The sequence below is a fragment of the Rousettus aegyptiacus genome, unplaced genomic scaffold, assembly GCF_014176215.1.
Source record: "Rousettus aegyptiacus isolate mRouAeg1 unplaced genomic scaffold, mRouAeg1.p scaffold_m13_p_2, whole genome shotgun sequence".
Lineage (NCBI taxonomy): Eukaryota > Metazoa > Chordata > Mammalia > Chiroptera > Pteropodidae > Rousettus > Rousettus aegyptiacus.
In genome coordinates, this window is record NW_023416295.1 from 172078950 (window position 1) to 172094275 (window position 15326).

Here is a 15326-nt window from a genome sequence, read left to right on the forward strand (position 1 = left end):
AATACCAACAAGTTCACTATTTAAAGTAAACGAAATAAGGTACCATTTCTCTCCTGTCACATTGGCAGAAATGATGCTGACTGGTGCTGGCATTTGTATGGCTCTGAGGCATTCATACACTAGTTGTGGGAATGTTGATACAGCCTGCAGGAAGGCTTTTGGGTATTTTGGATTACAAGCCTTTTCATGCCAGTGATCCCCTTTGACCAGTCAGTCTTGCATCTAGAAATTTTTTCAAGGAAATATTGGGAAAAAACATGTACTGAGATGTTTCACAAAACGGTAATTTTGTGTGTGTGTGTGTGTGTGTGTTTTCATTTTAATTTATTAAAACATGTTCATCTTTTTTTCTTACTGTCTTTAACGTTGTAATACCATTTCTTTTGTCTTCTCTAGCAATTTTAACTGGAGCACCAGTTGGACTTGGAAATACTAGCTCTCTAGGGGTGGGTCAACAGTCTACCCCCAGCCTAAGCACTGTTAGTCAGATTGATCCCAGCTCTATAGAAAGAGCCTATGCAGCTCTTGGACTACCTTATCAAGTAAATCAGATGCAGACACAGCCCCCTGTACAAGCAAAAAACCAGCAGAATCAGCAGTCCGGACAGTCTCCCCAAGGCATGCGACCTATGGGCAACATGAGTAAGTGTGTCCTCTTAGTAACAGATATGATCTTACTTGTGTGTGTAAATGCCATGTAATATGCAGGATTAACTCCTATTTGAGTTTCTATGTGTATGTATCTGTTTGCCACATACCAGAAGTAACTGCTGCTGGTTTATACCTTTCTAAATACTTTTATGTATATGTGACTTTATAATTCTAGAAAAGGATCTCATGTGTTATAATCTGTAGCAAACTATTTCTTTAACACAATGTGCACATCTTTCACTTGGCGTATCCATTATATCCTTTTTAATGGTTGAATAGTATTTCCTTACATAAAACAATCTGACAGATGGACATTTAAGTTACCTCTTTTTTTTTTTTTTAAATGCTGTTTTAAACTGCACAAAGAAACTGTTTTGGCTTGAAGTTTTCTTTGGTTTGAAATGTGTATAATTGACTATGGATATAGTTGATACAGATTTCCATATATGTATCTGGCAGCAAGATTAGTGTGCCTTTGGAAATAATTTATTGAAAGCATTTGTTTGCCTAACCTTTCTCTATGACCTGACTGAGGAAAGGGGAAGAGTGAGCGGTGTTGTAATAACCTAACTTGGGGTATTTTTTTCCTCTAACTACATAAAGGACATTTGCTCTGTGATTATCCATTTGCCGTTAGGCAGGTTGGACATCTAAGCCATTTTGTTTAAATAGGTATTCAGCACTGGTAATTCCATGACTTTTAATATTTTGGCTCATTCTAAAATTGTTCTTGGTGGTGCAGTTCTTCTGTAGAAAATGGTCTGATTCTGAATAATCCCATTTCATCCTCCTTGAGAGTTATTGAAAATACACTAGGTTCTTCCTTCATAATTGTTGCAAGTTTAAGGTAAAAGGACTATTTCTACTTCTTTCTCCCTCGGAGAATACGTATTTTCTCTTAAATTTTAATTTTGAATTTTCAAACCTACCTAAAAGTCGTAATTTAGTAAAGCCACATGCATACCTTTACTTAGGTTTACTCATTTTTAACATTTTTGCCACATTTGCTTTGTGTGTGTGGACTTGAGATATTCTGACGCTTGACTGCTATTTCAGCGTATAAGTCCTAATAATAATGACATCCTTCACCGTAACCACGTATTATTTACATGCCTCCGAAATTTAACGTTTGTTCAATAATGTCATCTAATATGTAGTCTGTATTTTAGTTTCTCCAGTTGTCCGCCAAAGTCATTCAGAGCTTTCACATTCATTTCTTGTCTGTGTGTCTTTTGTTTCATTTAATCTAGAAATAATCTCAGTCTTCTTTATTCATCATACATTGACTTTTGATGAGCCCTGTAGATGGTTGTAGGTTGTCCCGTAATTTGGATTGTCTGATTGTTTCATAATACAGTTGAACCTTGGAACTACATGAGTTTAAACTGCGTGGGTCTCCTTATATGCAGACGATTTTCAGTATATACACAATCAGCCCTTCATATCCTCAGGATTCTCATTCGCAGATTCAGCCAACTGCGGATGGAAAACAGTACTTTGGTTCGCAGCTGGGAATCTGCAGATACAGAGACTATGTATCTGTGCCATTTTATGTAAGGGACTTGAGTGAGTGACCACAGATTTTGGTGGAATCAGTCCCCTGGAGATATCGAGGGATGACTGAATTTTAGGAGAGTCAAAAATCACTCGGATTTTCGACTGTGCAAGAGTTCAGCACCCCTACTTCCCTACCCATATTTTAAATATCTGCTATAATTAGATCCGGATTAAACATTCGGGCCGAATGTGTTATGGGTGGTGGCACAATTTCAGTACGAAAAGCTTCTTGTATTCTTTATTTCCCTTTAGCTAGTCTTTATGGTATCCCTATTCTCTTATCGCTGACCTTCATAGTATTGATTAGCTATCTTTCAGTTATTTTATGGAAATTCTGGAACTATTACTTCTGAGTTTTGTATGCTCTTCTAAAAGTTTTCTATCTCACTTAATTGGTAGATATGATCTCTATTTTATGCTCCCAGGCTGTAGGATCTTTAGTAAAAGTATTTATGTTTATGTCATATCTTTGCCTGAGGTGTATATAGTACTAAGTAAGATGAAGCACCTAAGCAAAGGTTTATATTGATGCTTTCATGGGAAAAAAATATTCACAGTAACAGCTTGGTATTACAAATGTGTCTCCCACTGTGGCAGAACTGTTTGTAATGCTAGAACATTCTTAGTTATGAATTTTAGGTATCTATAATTAACAGCATTTGAGTAATTGAGAAGCAGCATTCATTCAGATGTGCCGATAACACAGTAAAGGGACATGGTCTCTCCTCTGAAAGATCTCTAGTCTGAAGGGGCAGATAAGTGATTAGGCAAAATTACAGGATCTCTATTATACATTTGAGTATTGAGGTTCTATAGCAGGGAGGGGAAGAGAGAATCTCTGGAGCCCAAAATTAGAGCTTTTTACTGTAAGATTTCCACAGCCACATTCTTAATCTTCTAGTTCCGATTGAATTCACTGATTCTATAAATACTTTTTTAGCGCAGGATTCCTCCTAGGGCTTAGAAAATAAAAAATAGATTCTCACTGATTTTTAGGTGCCGTGAATTTTTTTTTTGTTCATTTTTTTCTTTCTGACTTATTCTCTGACAGTACCAGTAATATCTGACTCCCTATGGTTTTGTATTCTCAAATGATGCTCACTCTTAAGTCTGAAATACCAGGCTCTGTAAGGGCATTCCTTCTCAAATTAGGACTATCCATTAATTGAAATCACTGCCAAATATTAATGGGCCTGGAGACAGTGGAGAGAATGTTTTGCTGTGTTTTAATGTGCACCAGGCAGTAAGATAAGCAAATTAATACAGACTTTAAGCACTTTTTCTTTTATCTCATCGTACTGTTGGCACCAGTAAAACAAATCTATGTTAAGAGTATGTGACTTTTCTAAAAAGGAATACTTGCACATGCAGTATGCACAGTGACAAATGCAGAATTGTGGACAAATACAACTCTGTTGAAAAAGGCCACTTGCAGCAGCTCTCAGTGCTGGTCGGGTGCTGTCACAGCAGCAGAGTTCTCCTAAGCATTTAAGAAGCATTTTCCCATGAAACATTGTTTCTAAATCTAGTTTGTTATTGCACTTTAGTGGGAAGGTTTTTTCTTTTTTTTTCTTTTTCTTTCTTTTTTTTTTTAAATTAAAACACAGGGGTATATCAATAGAATTGTGTATCAAACGTGTTTTATTTAACCACATGAAAATCTGGTTTAGTGTGAATATTGCTGTTGGGTGTTTATTTTGATGAAACTGGATATTCATTAAAATTGTTAATCGAAGAAGTAATATATGCACATGGAGCTATTCAAACCAGTATGACGTATTCAATTAATAATGTTTAACTTTAACCCAAATACTGCCTTTAATTCCCTCCCTAGAGATCATTGTAGTTAGGTCCCTCCTGTCCTTACATAAATTGTCTGTGTTTTCGAAAGCATGTGCATGTGTAGTTCACTTCACTTAAGCACTTTGGTTCTGGTTTTTTGTTCCTTTTAACTTTATTGTACTTAACGTCTGTCCATACATATTGTAAGCATTACTAAGACAAAATATCAGAAGTGGAACTCCTGACTGAGTCAAAGAACATGTGCATGGCTTTTTCGTTTGTTAGCAACTGCCACATAGCCTTCCCATGCTGTGTCAGTGTACACACCTGTGGATTTTCACTGACTATGCTTCTTTCCCCAGACTCTGTTCAACCTTGTTATACTCAAACTTTAAAAAGTCTTCATAATTTCATACATGAAAAATGTATCACTTTAAGATTTATGATAAGGGCAATCGAGCATATTTGCATTTTTAATGTATTATTTATGTATATTGCCTTTCCGGGGTTTTTTTGGATGGATTGTTGGTTTTAAGGACACTTCATGTATTAGCCTTTGTGTTGCTACTTACACTACTAATAATTATTTATTGTATATGCTGCCATTGTTTTTTTCCCCTGATTTCTCATTTATCTCTTTGTGTTGATCATTTTAATTATTTCTCAAATTTCTAAATGTTCTTATGGCTAATGAGTTTTGGGTCTTGAAAGGATAAAACTTTGTTGTGCTATTTTCTTCCAGTACTTTTATGGCTTTTCCTTCTTTTTCCTTTGCCTTTGTTGTTGTTGTTGTTGTTGTTATTACTGGTATTTAAAATAGTCCATTTTTTTGTTTTGACCTAGATGCTAGTCCTATGGGAGTAAATGGAGGTGTAGGGGTTCAAACATCCAATCTTCTTTCCGACTCAATGTTGCATTCAGCCATAAATTCTCAAAAGTAAGTTTTATATTTGTGTCCTGTGTTGTGTTTCAAATACCCATTAGAATTTCTTAGAGTTTTTTTAGTTTCTTTGATGTGAAGATACCCTTAATGAATGAAGACAAATGATATTTGAGTTCATACTTTAGACTTTCTGTATACCTATTCGAAATCAAATAATTATCTAGGGTAACCTGCACCTTTCCGTTTACAGTAGGAAGTTGCAAGTATGCAGCTACTTAAAAAATGAATTTGCTCTATCCTATGGTTAGGAATTAGTTCATTGTCCAGTGGATTCCCTGGGATAAGCTGTGTTAAAATGAGAGCACAGTCTTATAACACAAGACAAGTCTTCTAAACCCAAGTCGTCATTGCCCACTCCACACAACGAAATGTTGTGGGTAAGCGCAAACACAGATACACTATTCCTTCCCCAAAAAACTTCTTAATGTCAATAGTCTTATCATAGTGTTTTAGACCCATTGCAGTCATCACTGTCAACTCTACTTAAGTAAGATCTTCTTGCCCCTACCCTCTTCACTAAAACTGTTTCACGACTCCTCTTTAAAGCCCATTGATGAGTGAAAATGCCAGTGTGGCCTCCCTGGGTCCTATGCCAACAGCAACTCAACCATCCAGCAGTGGAATTCGGAAACAATGGCATGAAGATATTACTCAGGATCTTCGAAATCATCTTGTTCACAAACTGTAAGATTACAGGCAAAGCTTATTCCTAAAGAATTACCTGTCAACATGCTTCTAATCTGCCAGACAGTTAACTACAAGAGAATATTACTGATTTTTCTATCCTGGCTATTGCTGCCCATACATATGCTCCTGTGGCTTTCTTGCTTCCTATTCTCTGCTTGTCAACTTTTTCACCATCATTTGTTAGTCTTTCAGCTTTGACACTGTGTGAACTAGTCTGCCTAGTGACAGTAATAAATATATATTAGTTAAAAATTCATTTTCATTTCACTGCCTTTACAAAACTTATATTTTAAAAACTAGAGCTCCGCTTATTAGAATATATCAGTGACAACATTTTGTTATCTCTGGTAAAGCTTTTATTATGTTGACAAATTGAATCTGGTCTTGTTGTCCTCTGGTCCTCCAAATGTGCACATATCATAGATTGTGAAATAGTTTGCACTGTTTGTTGAGAAGATACGTGCCAGGCACTCTGCCTCATGAACTCTTAAATAACACTTAAATAAAGTGGGGAAAGACAAATAGAGTGGGAAAATGTAATGCTCCTGATACCATAAAGATAGAGCTCAGACTTCACTGATCACAGAGCTCGCACTTCAAACAACACTCAGCATTTTTGTTCTTGGGGAAAGCAGTCTTTTCCTTTCTTTTCCACCTTATAGAGGGGTCTCATTAATTCCATCCATATTTTTTTATTGGCGTAGAACCATGTGGCTTATTTTGATAAGCTGAATAAATTTAGGAGGTAGAAGGATCTAAAAGCTGTTGCTACTTGATACCATAACAAAGGTCAGGTTTCCTCACTTTGTCGTGCAGATTGCACAGTGTAATTTTTTTGTTCCGCATTAGAGTAACGGGAGCCAGAGAGTATTTTTATGGATTCATTTCTTATATTTTGACAAGGAAAACCCTTTGTTTACTATAAAGAGACAGTTTCATTTTTGATCAGTGTATTTTATATTTGAGCCACATCCCAGCCCTATTCTTTTTTTTTTTTTTTTTTTTTTAGTTTACTTAATGTGTACATTGTACAAAAATGAGTAAATACTAATCAGGAAAACCTTTAAAATACTGTACATTTTTCTGTGGTGAGATTGAATAGCCGACATGATGTAACAGTGGTAGGATTTTTTGTTCTTAGTGTTCAAGCCATATTTCCTACTCCGGATCCTGCTGCTTTAAAAGACAGACGGATGGAAAACCTAGTTGCATATGCCCGGAAGGTGGAAGGGGACATGTATGAATCTGCAAATAATCGAGTGAGCACCTATTTTTTTCTACCTAAAGTTAGAAATTTACCTATTTGTTCTCTTGCGTAGTTTATTCCTCTTTGTAATATGTGTTTCAGAACATGTACTTCAGCTATCCTGTCTTCGTCTCACTGTGCAGTCAAGATAACAAAGTAATTTTCTTAAAGTATATGTCATCAAAATCTTACATTTTTCCTTGTAACAATACAGTCACTCATGTGGCACTTTATCTGAGTTGTCCTTCTGTCAGCTTAGAAAGTGGTTGAGCTGTTTCCAGCTCTGTGCTATTTTTCACTGGAATATGGTGAATCAGCTGCTTAGTATTTTGATCTCGAGTAGTATTGCAGTTTCTCTACATCAGTTGAACTTTCTTCCCTAAATTGGCATTTCTTTAAAATGTAGCGTATTCTTCCATGGGCTATAAGTTGCCAGCACGTAATTTGTAAACCTACTTTGAGAGGTCTTGCTCTCCTGTGTAGCCTCATGATAAAGGTGCTTTTCATACGATCATTCCAAAACAAGCTCACGTTTGGAACGATCCAAGAAAGGAAATTACATTCTTCCTTTTAGTTTCTGCCTGCCTCTTTAAATGGAGCTAATATCTGCTTTTAATTCGTTTCACCTGATAGTAGTTCCTTTTTTTCTCATATCTATGTCTTATTTCCAAAATTCAAAAAGGCTGAATATTACCACCTGCTAGCTGAGAAGATCTATAAAATCCAGAAAGAACTAGAAGAAAAACGAAGGACTAGACTACAAAAACAAAACATGCTACCAAACGCTGCAGGCATGGTGCCAGTTTCCATGAATCCAGGGCCTAACATGGGGCAGCCACAACCAGGAATGACTTCTAGTAAGTGGTTTTCGTTATGGTATTTTGGAAGGAAATTGGTAATAGAGTGGTTTCTCACCAAAGTCATTAATTTGCATTAGCTTATGCAACTATTCTGGACTTTTTGAATGACCCTTTTTTGCCTTTGCCAAGAAAACAATTCTCTAATAAAAACAGTAGCTGAACAGTACATATTTATAATTTCTGGGCATGATACTTAACAGTCTTGATAATCTGGCATCATTTTTAGAGCCCAGGATAGTCTCATAGTGTGACACCTAGAAAATGAAAGCCCACAGGTTTTCACTGATTTGCATGTAGCAGGCAGCCAGTGATGTAGACTGAGCAGCCTCAAAGGCCCCACCAGCTTTCATATGTCCTAAAGATACAACATCATACGAGTTACACTGACATAATATGTTCAGGGCTAAGAACAATTTTATCAAAGCATTTTGAGTTTCATTGTTCTAGCAGTCTCCTTGACTTAATGAATTATTAACCAGATGGCCAAGATGATTGTGCATTGCCTTAATCATTGACTCATTAGTAGGTTCCAAGCAGTGAAATACAGTTACACAATAGTAGGACTACAGTCTGTTTAAATGATATGAAGAAAGGCTATGATAGTGAAAAACCTGTATTTCTTGAGTCAGGAAAGCCGAGTACCTGACAGGTAGCTCTAGATAAGCCAGCAGGTACTTACAACTCTTATGCCATTAGTAGGTTATACAATGGCTGTGAAAGTCATCCCTCTCAGGCCTCGAAATGTGGATTGCCACTGGCCTAATCTGGCAGCTTCATTTGTTAATTGCCATGTGCGAGATGTGTTTTTTCATTAGGCTATGATGTGAAAAGAGAAGGGTACCAGCATTTCTGGCAGGCGAATAGTATACATGGAGGCCCGCTGGTAAGGGAAGATGCAGATATATCTTGAGTAGGTAAGAGAACAGATGTTCAGAAATGAGAAAGTCAGCACTAGAGTTGAGACTGCTTCAGTGCTGATGGTTTGAAGAAGGGCAGTGGCCAAGGCAAAGAGACGAGTAGACAGATTTGAGATTACTTGGGTGTGGTAGAATTTACTTGAGTTCTTCAGAAATTTGAGCCAGGTGTAAAATCTATCATATTAAATTATCGTCTATGTTAGAGTAAAAACAGTATGAACAGTTTGCTATAACCCAGGCGGGAACAAATATTAGTAAAACGGGATTGCCGTAAGTATACGTTGACCTTTCACTTATACTAAATCTGACATTTTGAAGAGATCGCTACCTACCCTATACACAGAAATTAATAGTAGAAGATAGTAGAAGAATCAAAAGTTGTATGCCTTAAATAAGAAACTGAAAATATTATTTAGAATATTGAAGAAAATATAAACTGAAATTAGAAAGGTCTCTAAACTAGATATCACCTAGAAGCTTTAAAGAAAAAAATGACAACCATAAACATGATAATAGACAAACCAAGGAAAATATTTTCAACATTAAAGGTACTAATTTCCTAAATAATATTACTTGAGAGGAAAAAAAGATGAAACTTGTGGGAAGAAAAATGGGAAAAGAAATTGAAAAGTAAATAAAACCATTACAGACCTTCATGGGTCTAGAAAGGTTAAAATGGACTTTAGTGACAGCATGACTCTGAAATATGCTGTTAGTGAGAACTTAAATATTTGTTCATTCCCTTAAATCCAGTAGTTCCATTTCTAGAAATTACATTCCAAGCAATAATGGTATAATTGCACAGAAATTGTCACAGCATATTTATACTTCTTCAACATGAGAATCATCCTAAAAGTGCTCCAGTTTTATATTGCTAAAGTAACCATCCAGCCATACAGTAGAATGTTTTAACCGAGGCATCCTCGCAGCGTTCCCTTTACACCCAAGCAATGGGAAAACTGAAGCGATTTCACCAACCATCAGGAGTTGTCTGCTTTTAAAAGTGAAGGTCAAGATATGGCTGAGAGACTGACAGCTCTAAGGTGATTCCAGGTACCCGCTTTCCAAGCAAACAGCGCACCCTGAGCAGGCCACTCCCTATACAGAGATAAATAACAATTAGAAAGGATCTAAACTGGCATCCTTAGGCATAAAAATTAAAACTACAAGAGAAGGTTAGAGAAAGCATTTGAAGAATTATTACAGAAAACAAGAAACTTAAGAAAAAAATTCTGCACAGAAGAAGTGGAAACAAAAAGACAGCAGGGGTAGAAAAGGAACTGGGAGTGTTCATCAAGATTAAAACCGTATTATCAATACAAAACAAGGAAAGATTTACAGCGGGTTTATTTTAGATGGTACAAACTAGAATAGAAAATAAAAATGAGATCGGTAGAGTCGATAGCTATAGAAAGCAGATTTGAAAGGTCCAACAACCTAAGTAATGTAGGTGCTGTTTATCCCCGTTTTATAGATAAGGGACTGAGGCAGAGAGGGTTACCTAACTGTGGTCTGGTTAGTGAGTGGCAGAACCAGGAACCAAACCCAGGCGTTCTGTCCTCACATTCTTCTCTAAACTATTAAGATGTGTTAAATTATAATTTAAAAGTTAAAAAGTAAAAGAAAATTTTCTCGAAAGAAAAGGCCAAGTCGGCTAACTAAACCTAGCTCATTATTTTGCCGTAATGTAAAGGTAGATGAGGAAATATCCATAAAATAAAACCAAACCATAAAGAAAAGAATGATAAATTTGACTAGGTAAAAAGCTTCAAGTGTGTCATAAGAAAGAAGCAAGTTGGATAAGACAAACATAAATGCACCCCCGTTACCATGGTAGCGTTATTTACCATAGCAAAGTTATGTTCCTCAGTGGATGAATGGATAAAGATAATGTCTGTATATATACAGATAATGAAATATTGTTTGGCTTTAAAAAACAGTCTCGTCATTTGCAACAATATGGATTGACCGCAAAAAGGGCATTATTTATGCTAAGTGAAATAAGTCAAGCATAGAACAAATACCATGTGATTTCACTTTTTAAAAAGTGGAATCTTTAAAATAAGCTTGCAGATACAGAGAACAGATTGGTGGCTGCTAGAGGCCGAGATGGTGTGCCAAATAGATGAAAGGTACATGTGCAGTCTGAAAAAGATACACCTAATTTTAGGCTGAATAGGATCTGACTTAATTTTTTCCCGCAAATATAAAAAACCTTAAGACAAAGTAGATGACAGACAAGCATATGGATAATAATTTGATTTTTTTTAAAAAATGTGACATATTCTCAGAAAAGAGTTCTAGAAGAAGTAAATACTAATCTGTTAACTATGGTTTCCTGTGAGGGTGGTAAGATTCCTGGATAAATTAGTGTTGTGCATTATGAGGTTTTTGTTGTGTGATCATATATATATATATTGCATTAAGAGTATTAAAATGTAAATCGTGGACATTTCAATTAATGGTTTTATATGTGTACATATATTCTTTATCTTTAAATATTTATCTTAAAAACATCAAAATTGTTCTTTCAAATGTTCATCAGATGTTTTTTATAGTAAGTGAAAAATCGAGACCTAACAGGCCAACAGTAGATTTTATGACAATTTATTCCATGAAGTCAATAAAAACTGTCATATCCATCATAGTTGTAAGCAGATGTGCTTGGGCCAGATGTAGGCCGTAGGACTGTTTTGTTTCATTTTATTAGTCTTACGTGTTAATCAGAAGATTTTGCATTAAATCTGGATTTCTGGCTTCCTTTAAAAATAGAAGGACCTAGCAGATTTGGCCCCTCTCCCACAGGGCACTTTTGTCTATAGCTAGAGTGGTTGCTTCCTGTTTAGAAGGGTTGTGCTTTTTCCACTTCACAGTTTTCTGTGTTCCCTGTAGTTTCAAGTGCCTAGTTTTGATAGTAACTGCCTGGCCCCTGCTGTCATTTGGCTTGCAGTGCTTACCCACATTACTGACAAGAGAAAAAGTTCCTCAGTCTGTTAGGTGAAAACCTTGTTGTATATAGAATGTATGTGAATACACATGTGGAAGAATAAAACTATTAATACAAGTTCATCTCTTTTTGCTATGTGTTCTAATTTTTAATGTAGCGGACATAGGTTACACATGTAATTTTGTATATCTTACACAGTTGCTGGTAAAAGATATCACTAAATGTTGAGTATTCTTGGTTTTAAATTTTAATGTATTATTTTATTAGGCGTATTATTAGTGGTAAGTCCTTATAGACTTAGTAATTCGAATTGTATATAGTAAGCCATTTAGTTGTGGGATCATATTTTTGCTACTCAGTATAGCAAACTTTTTATTAAATGAACAAAAATGACAGTAAAAACAGTTGTCTGAAGTGTTGGGCTTCTTGTTAGAGCATAGTCTAAGGCTTGAGGGCATAGCACTTTCAGTAGGGCACATCCAGGGTAGAGCTGGGTCACTCACTACAAGCATTTTGTCTTTTCCTGGGTTGCTATAGAAATACTACTTTTTTGCACCATGATGTGAAAAAGGTTGGAAAGTGCTGCACTAGAAGTACAGATAATCCAAGAAAACATTAGAACTCATGTATCGATATTTTAATCTCATTTCTCTATTTTTGTTTTAAGAGGTGCTTAATATATAGTGCACCATAATGTGTGGATTACTTAAAGTCTCCGTTCACAGTGGGCTTGTGTGCATAAAAACATTATTGGAGTATATAGTCAAATTTAGTCACTGGACAAAATCTGTGGCTTTTTTTCTACAGAGGTATTCTACATAGAAACCAAAGAATCAGATTTTTTTTTTTTTTTAAGATTTTATGTTATTTTCCCATCAGCACTGAAAGGACCCTAGTTCATAAAGGAATGTACTAAAGTCATTTGGTGGAAACATTTTCATACATACAGAACTAACATTTTCTTCAAGTTCCTGTCTGGTTCATAGTTGTATTTTTTTATGATTCGTAATGAAGTTTTCAAGATACCACTAATGCTTTGTAGACTTTTTTTAAAGGATGAGAAACTGGCTAAAAGATCCTTCTCTAACCATTTCTCTTCCATTCTAGATGGCCCTCTTCCTGATCCATCTATGATCCGTGGCAGTGTGCCAAACCAGATGATGCCTCGGGCACCACCACAACCTGGTGAGTTATGGAAGAAACTATGTATTTATCCATGGTCTTTTTCTTTAACAGAGGTCGTATCATACTACAATACAAGGTTGTACTTCCCACCTTGATTTTTGCCTCATTCCACCAGCAGGTATCATAATAACATGTTTGAGAAATCTGAAAACGTTTTAGAGTTAGAGCCCAGGGTGGAAGGAATAGAGAAGAACAGGTTGGCTTGCAGGTCAATGGGCAAAAGACATTAGATGATTTGGTATCCATTTAAAACCACCTGGCCAAAATGAAATCGATGTTAAAATTAACAGTCCCCTTCTGTGGCTACTGTGAATAAAACAGATTCATTCGCCATTGAACGCAGGTTCCTGTACTTATCCTGGAAAAATGATGTAGAATTAGAAATAAAGACTCTTGTTTTCTGTTCTCTGATTCCATGAAGGTGTTCATACCTAATGTAATATTTTGCACTTACTCATAGGTTTGAATCAATTTGGCCAGATAGGTATGCCTCAGCCCCCTATTGGACCACGGCAAACCTCACCTCTTCAGCACCATGGACAGTTGGCTCAGCCTGGGACTCTCAACCCTGTAAGTTTAACCTCTTCAGGATAACCTCTTTGGCCTTCATCTGACATTTTTAAAATCTTTTTTCTTTGTTTTAACTTCATAAACAAAAATTCTCAGACTTACTTAACCAGCTAAGTATAAGTTATTAATTCTTTGATTTGTGTTCTAGAGATGAGAATAAGTAGATATTGAATACTAAAAACCTTAATTTTTACCTCTTACCTATAAATTGTTTTTAGAAATTGGTCCTGCAGAAATAATCAGTGAGATACTAAAAGGATGCTTTGAAGATAACTCATTTGAAAGATGCTTTGCACTCTATTTTGAAAAAAGGCTGTATCTTGAATGTACATTATGGAGTTAACTTCGGTACATCTGTCAGTTGGGAGGTTAAGTAATCAAGTAATCAATAATTTCAGAATTTACATGATTGTAGGAAAGATTTAAATGGGAAAACTAGGTTTCTAAAGTATATATATATAATGAGAGCAACATATTTAAGAACACTCTTGATTTTAATATATATAAAATAAACACTAAAAGAGATAGCTTTCAAGTCCTTTTCATAGTTATAGTACTAGAAAGTTTTATAAGAGTACCCAGTCACCTTTCCCTCAAATCTTAATGTTTAGTAGCCTGCACACTTTAACGCAGTCTCTCCTTTTTCATAAATGCCTGTCTTCCTGAGCCATGGCACATACCCATGCAGGAAACTGACTTGGAGAAAGGAGATGGAGAAGCAGTTGCCTGGTACTAGAGACAAGTGAAGTACTCTAAGCATCTCGCTGTTTTCTGTTGGAGACTCTTAAAACTGTCATCAACCTTTGGTTGGATTCAGCTCTTTACCATCTTCCAGAGTTAGCTAGTGCCTCTAGTACTTAGGCCTTTTGGAGTAGTCTAGCAAGACGTCTTGGCATACGAGTCCCCCTTGTTTAATGAGAATTCTTATTAGTCTTCATTTTAATCTGTATCACATATGCCTTTCTTAGATTATGACGCTTTTAGCCTTTGGTACTCCATAATTCTTGATTAAATCCCTGGATTTGTTTGGGATGCTTTTAGAAATAAAATGTAACAATCCTAGAGTGTTTGTGGACTATGAATGCTACCAGGTTCAATCATAACCTTGTAATATTTTGCTTGTTTGAACCCATTATGGAATCTTAAAATTTGTGCTGTTACAATACCATTGACATGAGCAAAGAACTTATAAAATCATGATTCACTCTCCTCCCTTAACAAAGCATGCAAAGAAACATTTACCTCTAGGTCAAGGTTCTAGGTGCATTTGTACGTCAGAGTTCGTAACAACTTGTAATTTTAGAGTAGGCTTTATCTTGGCATGAGAATCAGTGGTTGCACGACTTTTTTCCCTTTCCTACCCCACTCTCCTCAGCAGGGCCCAGGGCAGTTGGTGATTCCAGCTGCGGCTCTAGTAGAATAACTATAATGAATTAATTTGGTGCTGTGTTTCTTGTATGCAGCCTCTGGGCTATGGACCTCGCATACAGCAGCCTTCCAACCCGAACCAGTTCCTTCCCCAGACTCCGTTCCCAGCGCAGGGAATGAATGTAACGAATATGCCTTTGGCTCCGTCTGGCGGTCAAGCACCAGTGTCTCAAGTATGTCTCCCAAATGAATTTTCTTATTTGTTTTTGTGATTCTTGAAAATCTGATCTAGGTTTTCTTTTTACAGGAAAGGGTGACAGCAAGTAGAAGGTGAAAGATTCTCCAAGTTTTTAATAAGAATAATTATGGACATATAGTATTATAAACAATAAAGAGACTATTCTGTGACATAGGCAATAGTGTTAATTGTTACAAACTGGGAAATAAATTGAGGATTTAGCCATTTTTTTTTTTTTTAGTAGTGAACACTTTAAGATAAAATCGTACAACTACTTGCAGAAGGAAGAGCTCTAGCTGAAGAGAACATAGGAAAGCCAGAAAACACGATGTGCTTACCTGTCCCATGCCCCTATGGTACTGAGGGCCTTCTGCA

General features: G+C 36.1%; 1 protein-coding gene across 1 annotated transcript in view; it reads left to right on the plus strand.

Annotated features, from left to right (window-relative positions):
* Window positions 1-15326, plus strand: part of EP300 (E1A binding protein p300) — a 67732-nt gene that overhangs the window by 27705 nt on the left and 24701 nt on the right. Inside the window, exons 6-13 of the mRNA XM_036237565.1 lie at window positions 397-642; window positions 4834-4927; window positions 5480-5617; window positions 6762-6879; window positions 7549-7723; window positions 12698-12775; window positions 13236-13345; window positions 14809-14946. Coding sequence (XP_036093458.1) covers window positions 397-642; window positions 4834-4927; window positions 5480-5617; window positions 6762-6879; window positions 7549-7723; window positions 12698-12775; window positions 13236-13345; window positions 14809-14946 — 1097 coding nt within the window. The remainder of the gene's footprint in view (window positions 1-396; window positions 643-4833; window positions 4928-5479; window positions 5618-6761; window positions 6880-7548; window positions 7724-12697; window positions 12776-13235; window positions 13346-14808; window positions 14947-15326) is intronic.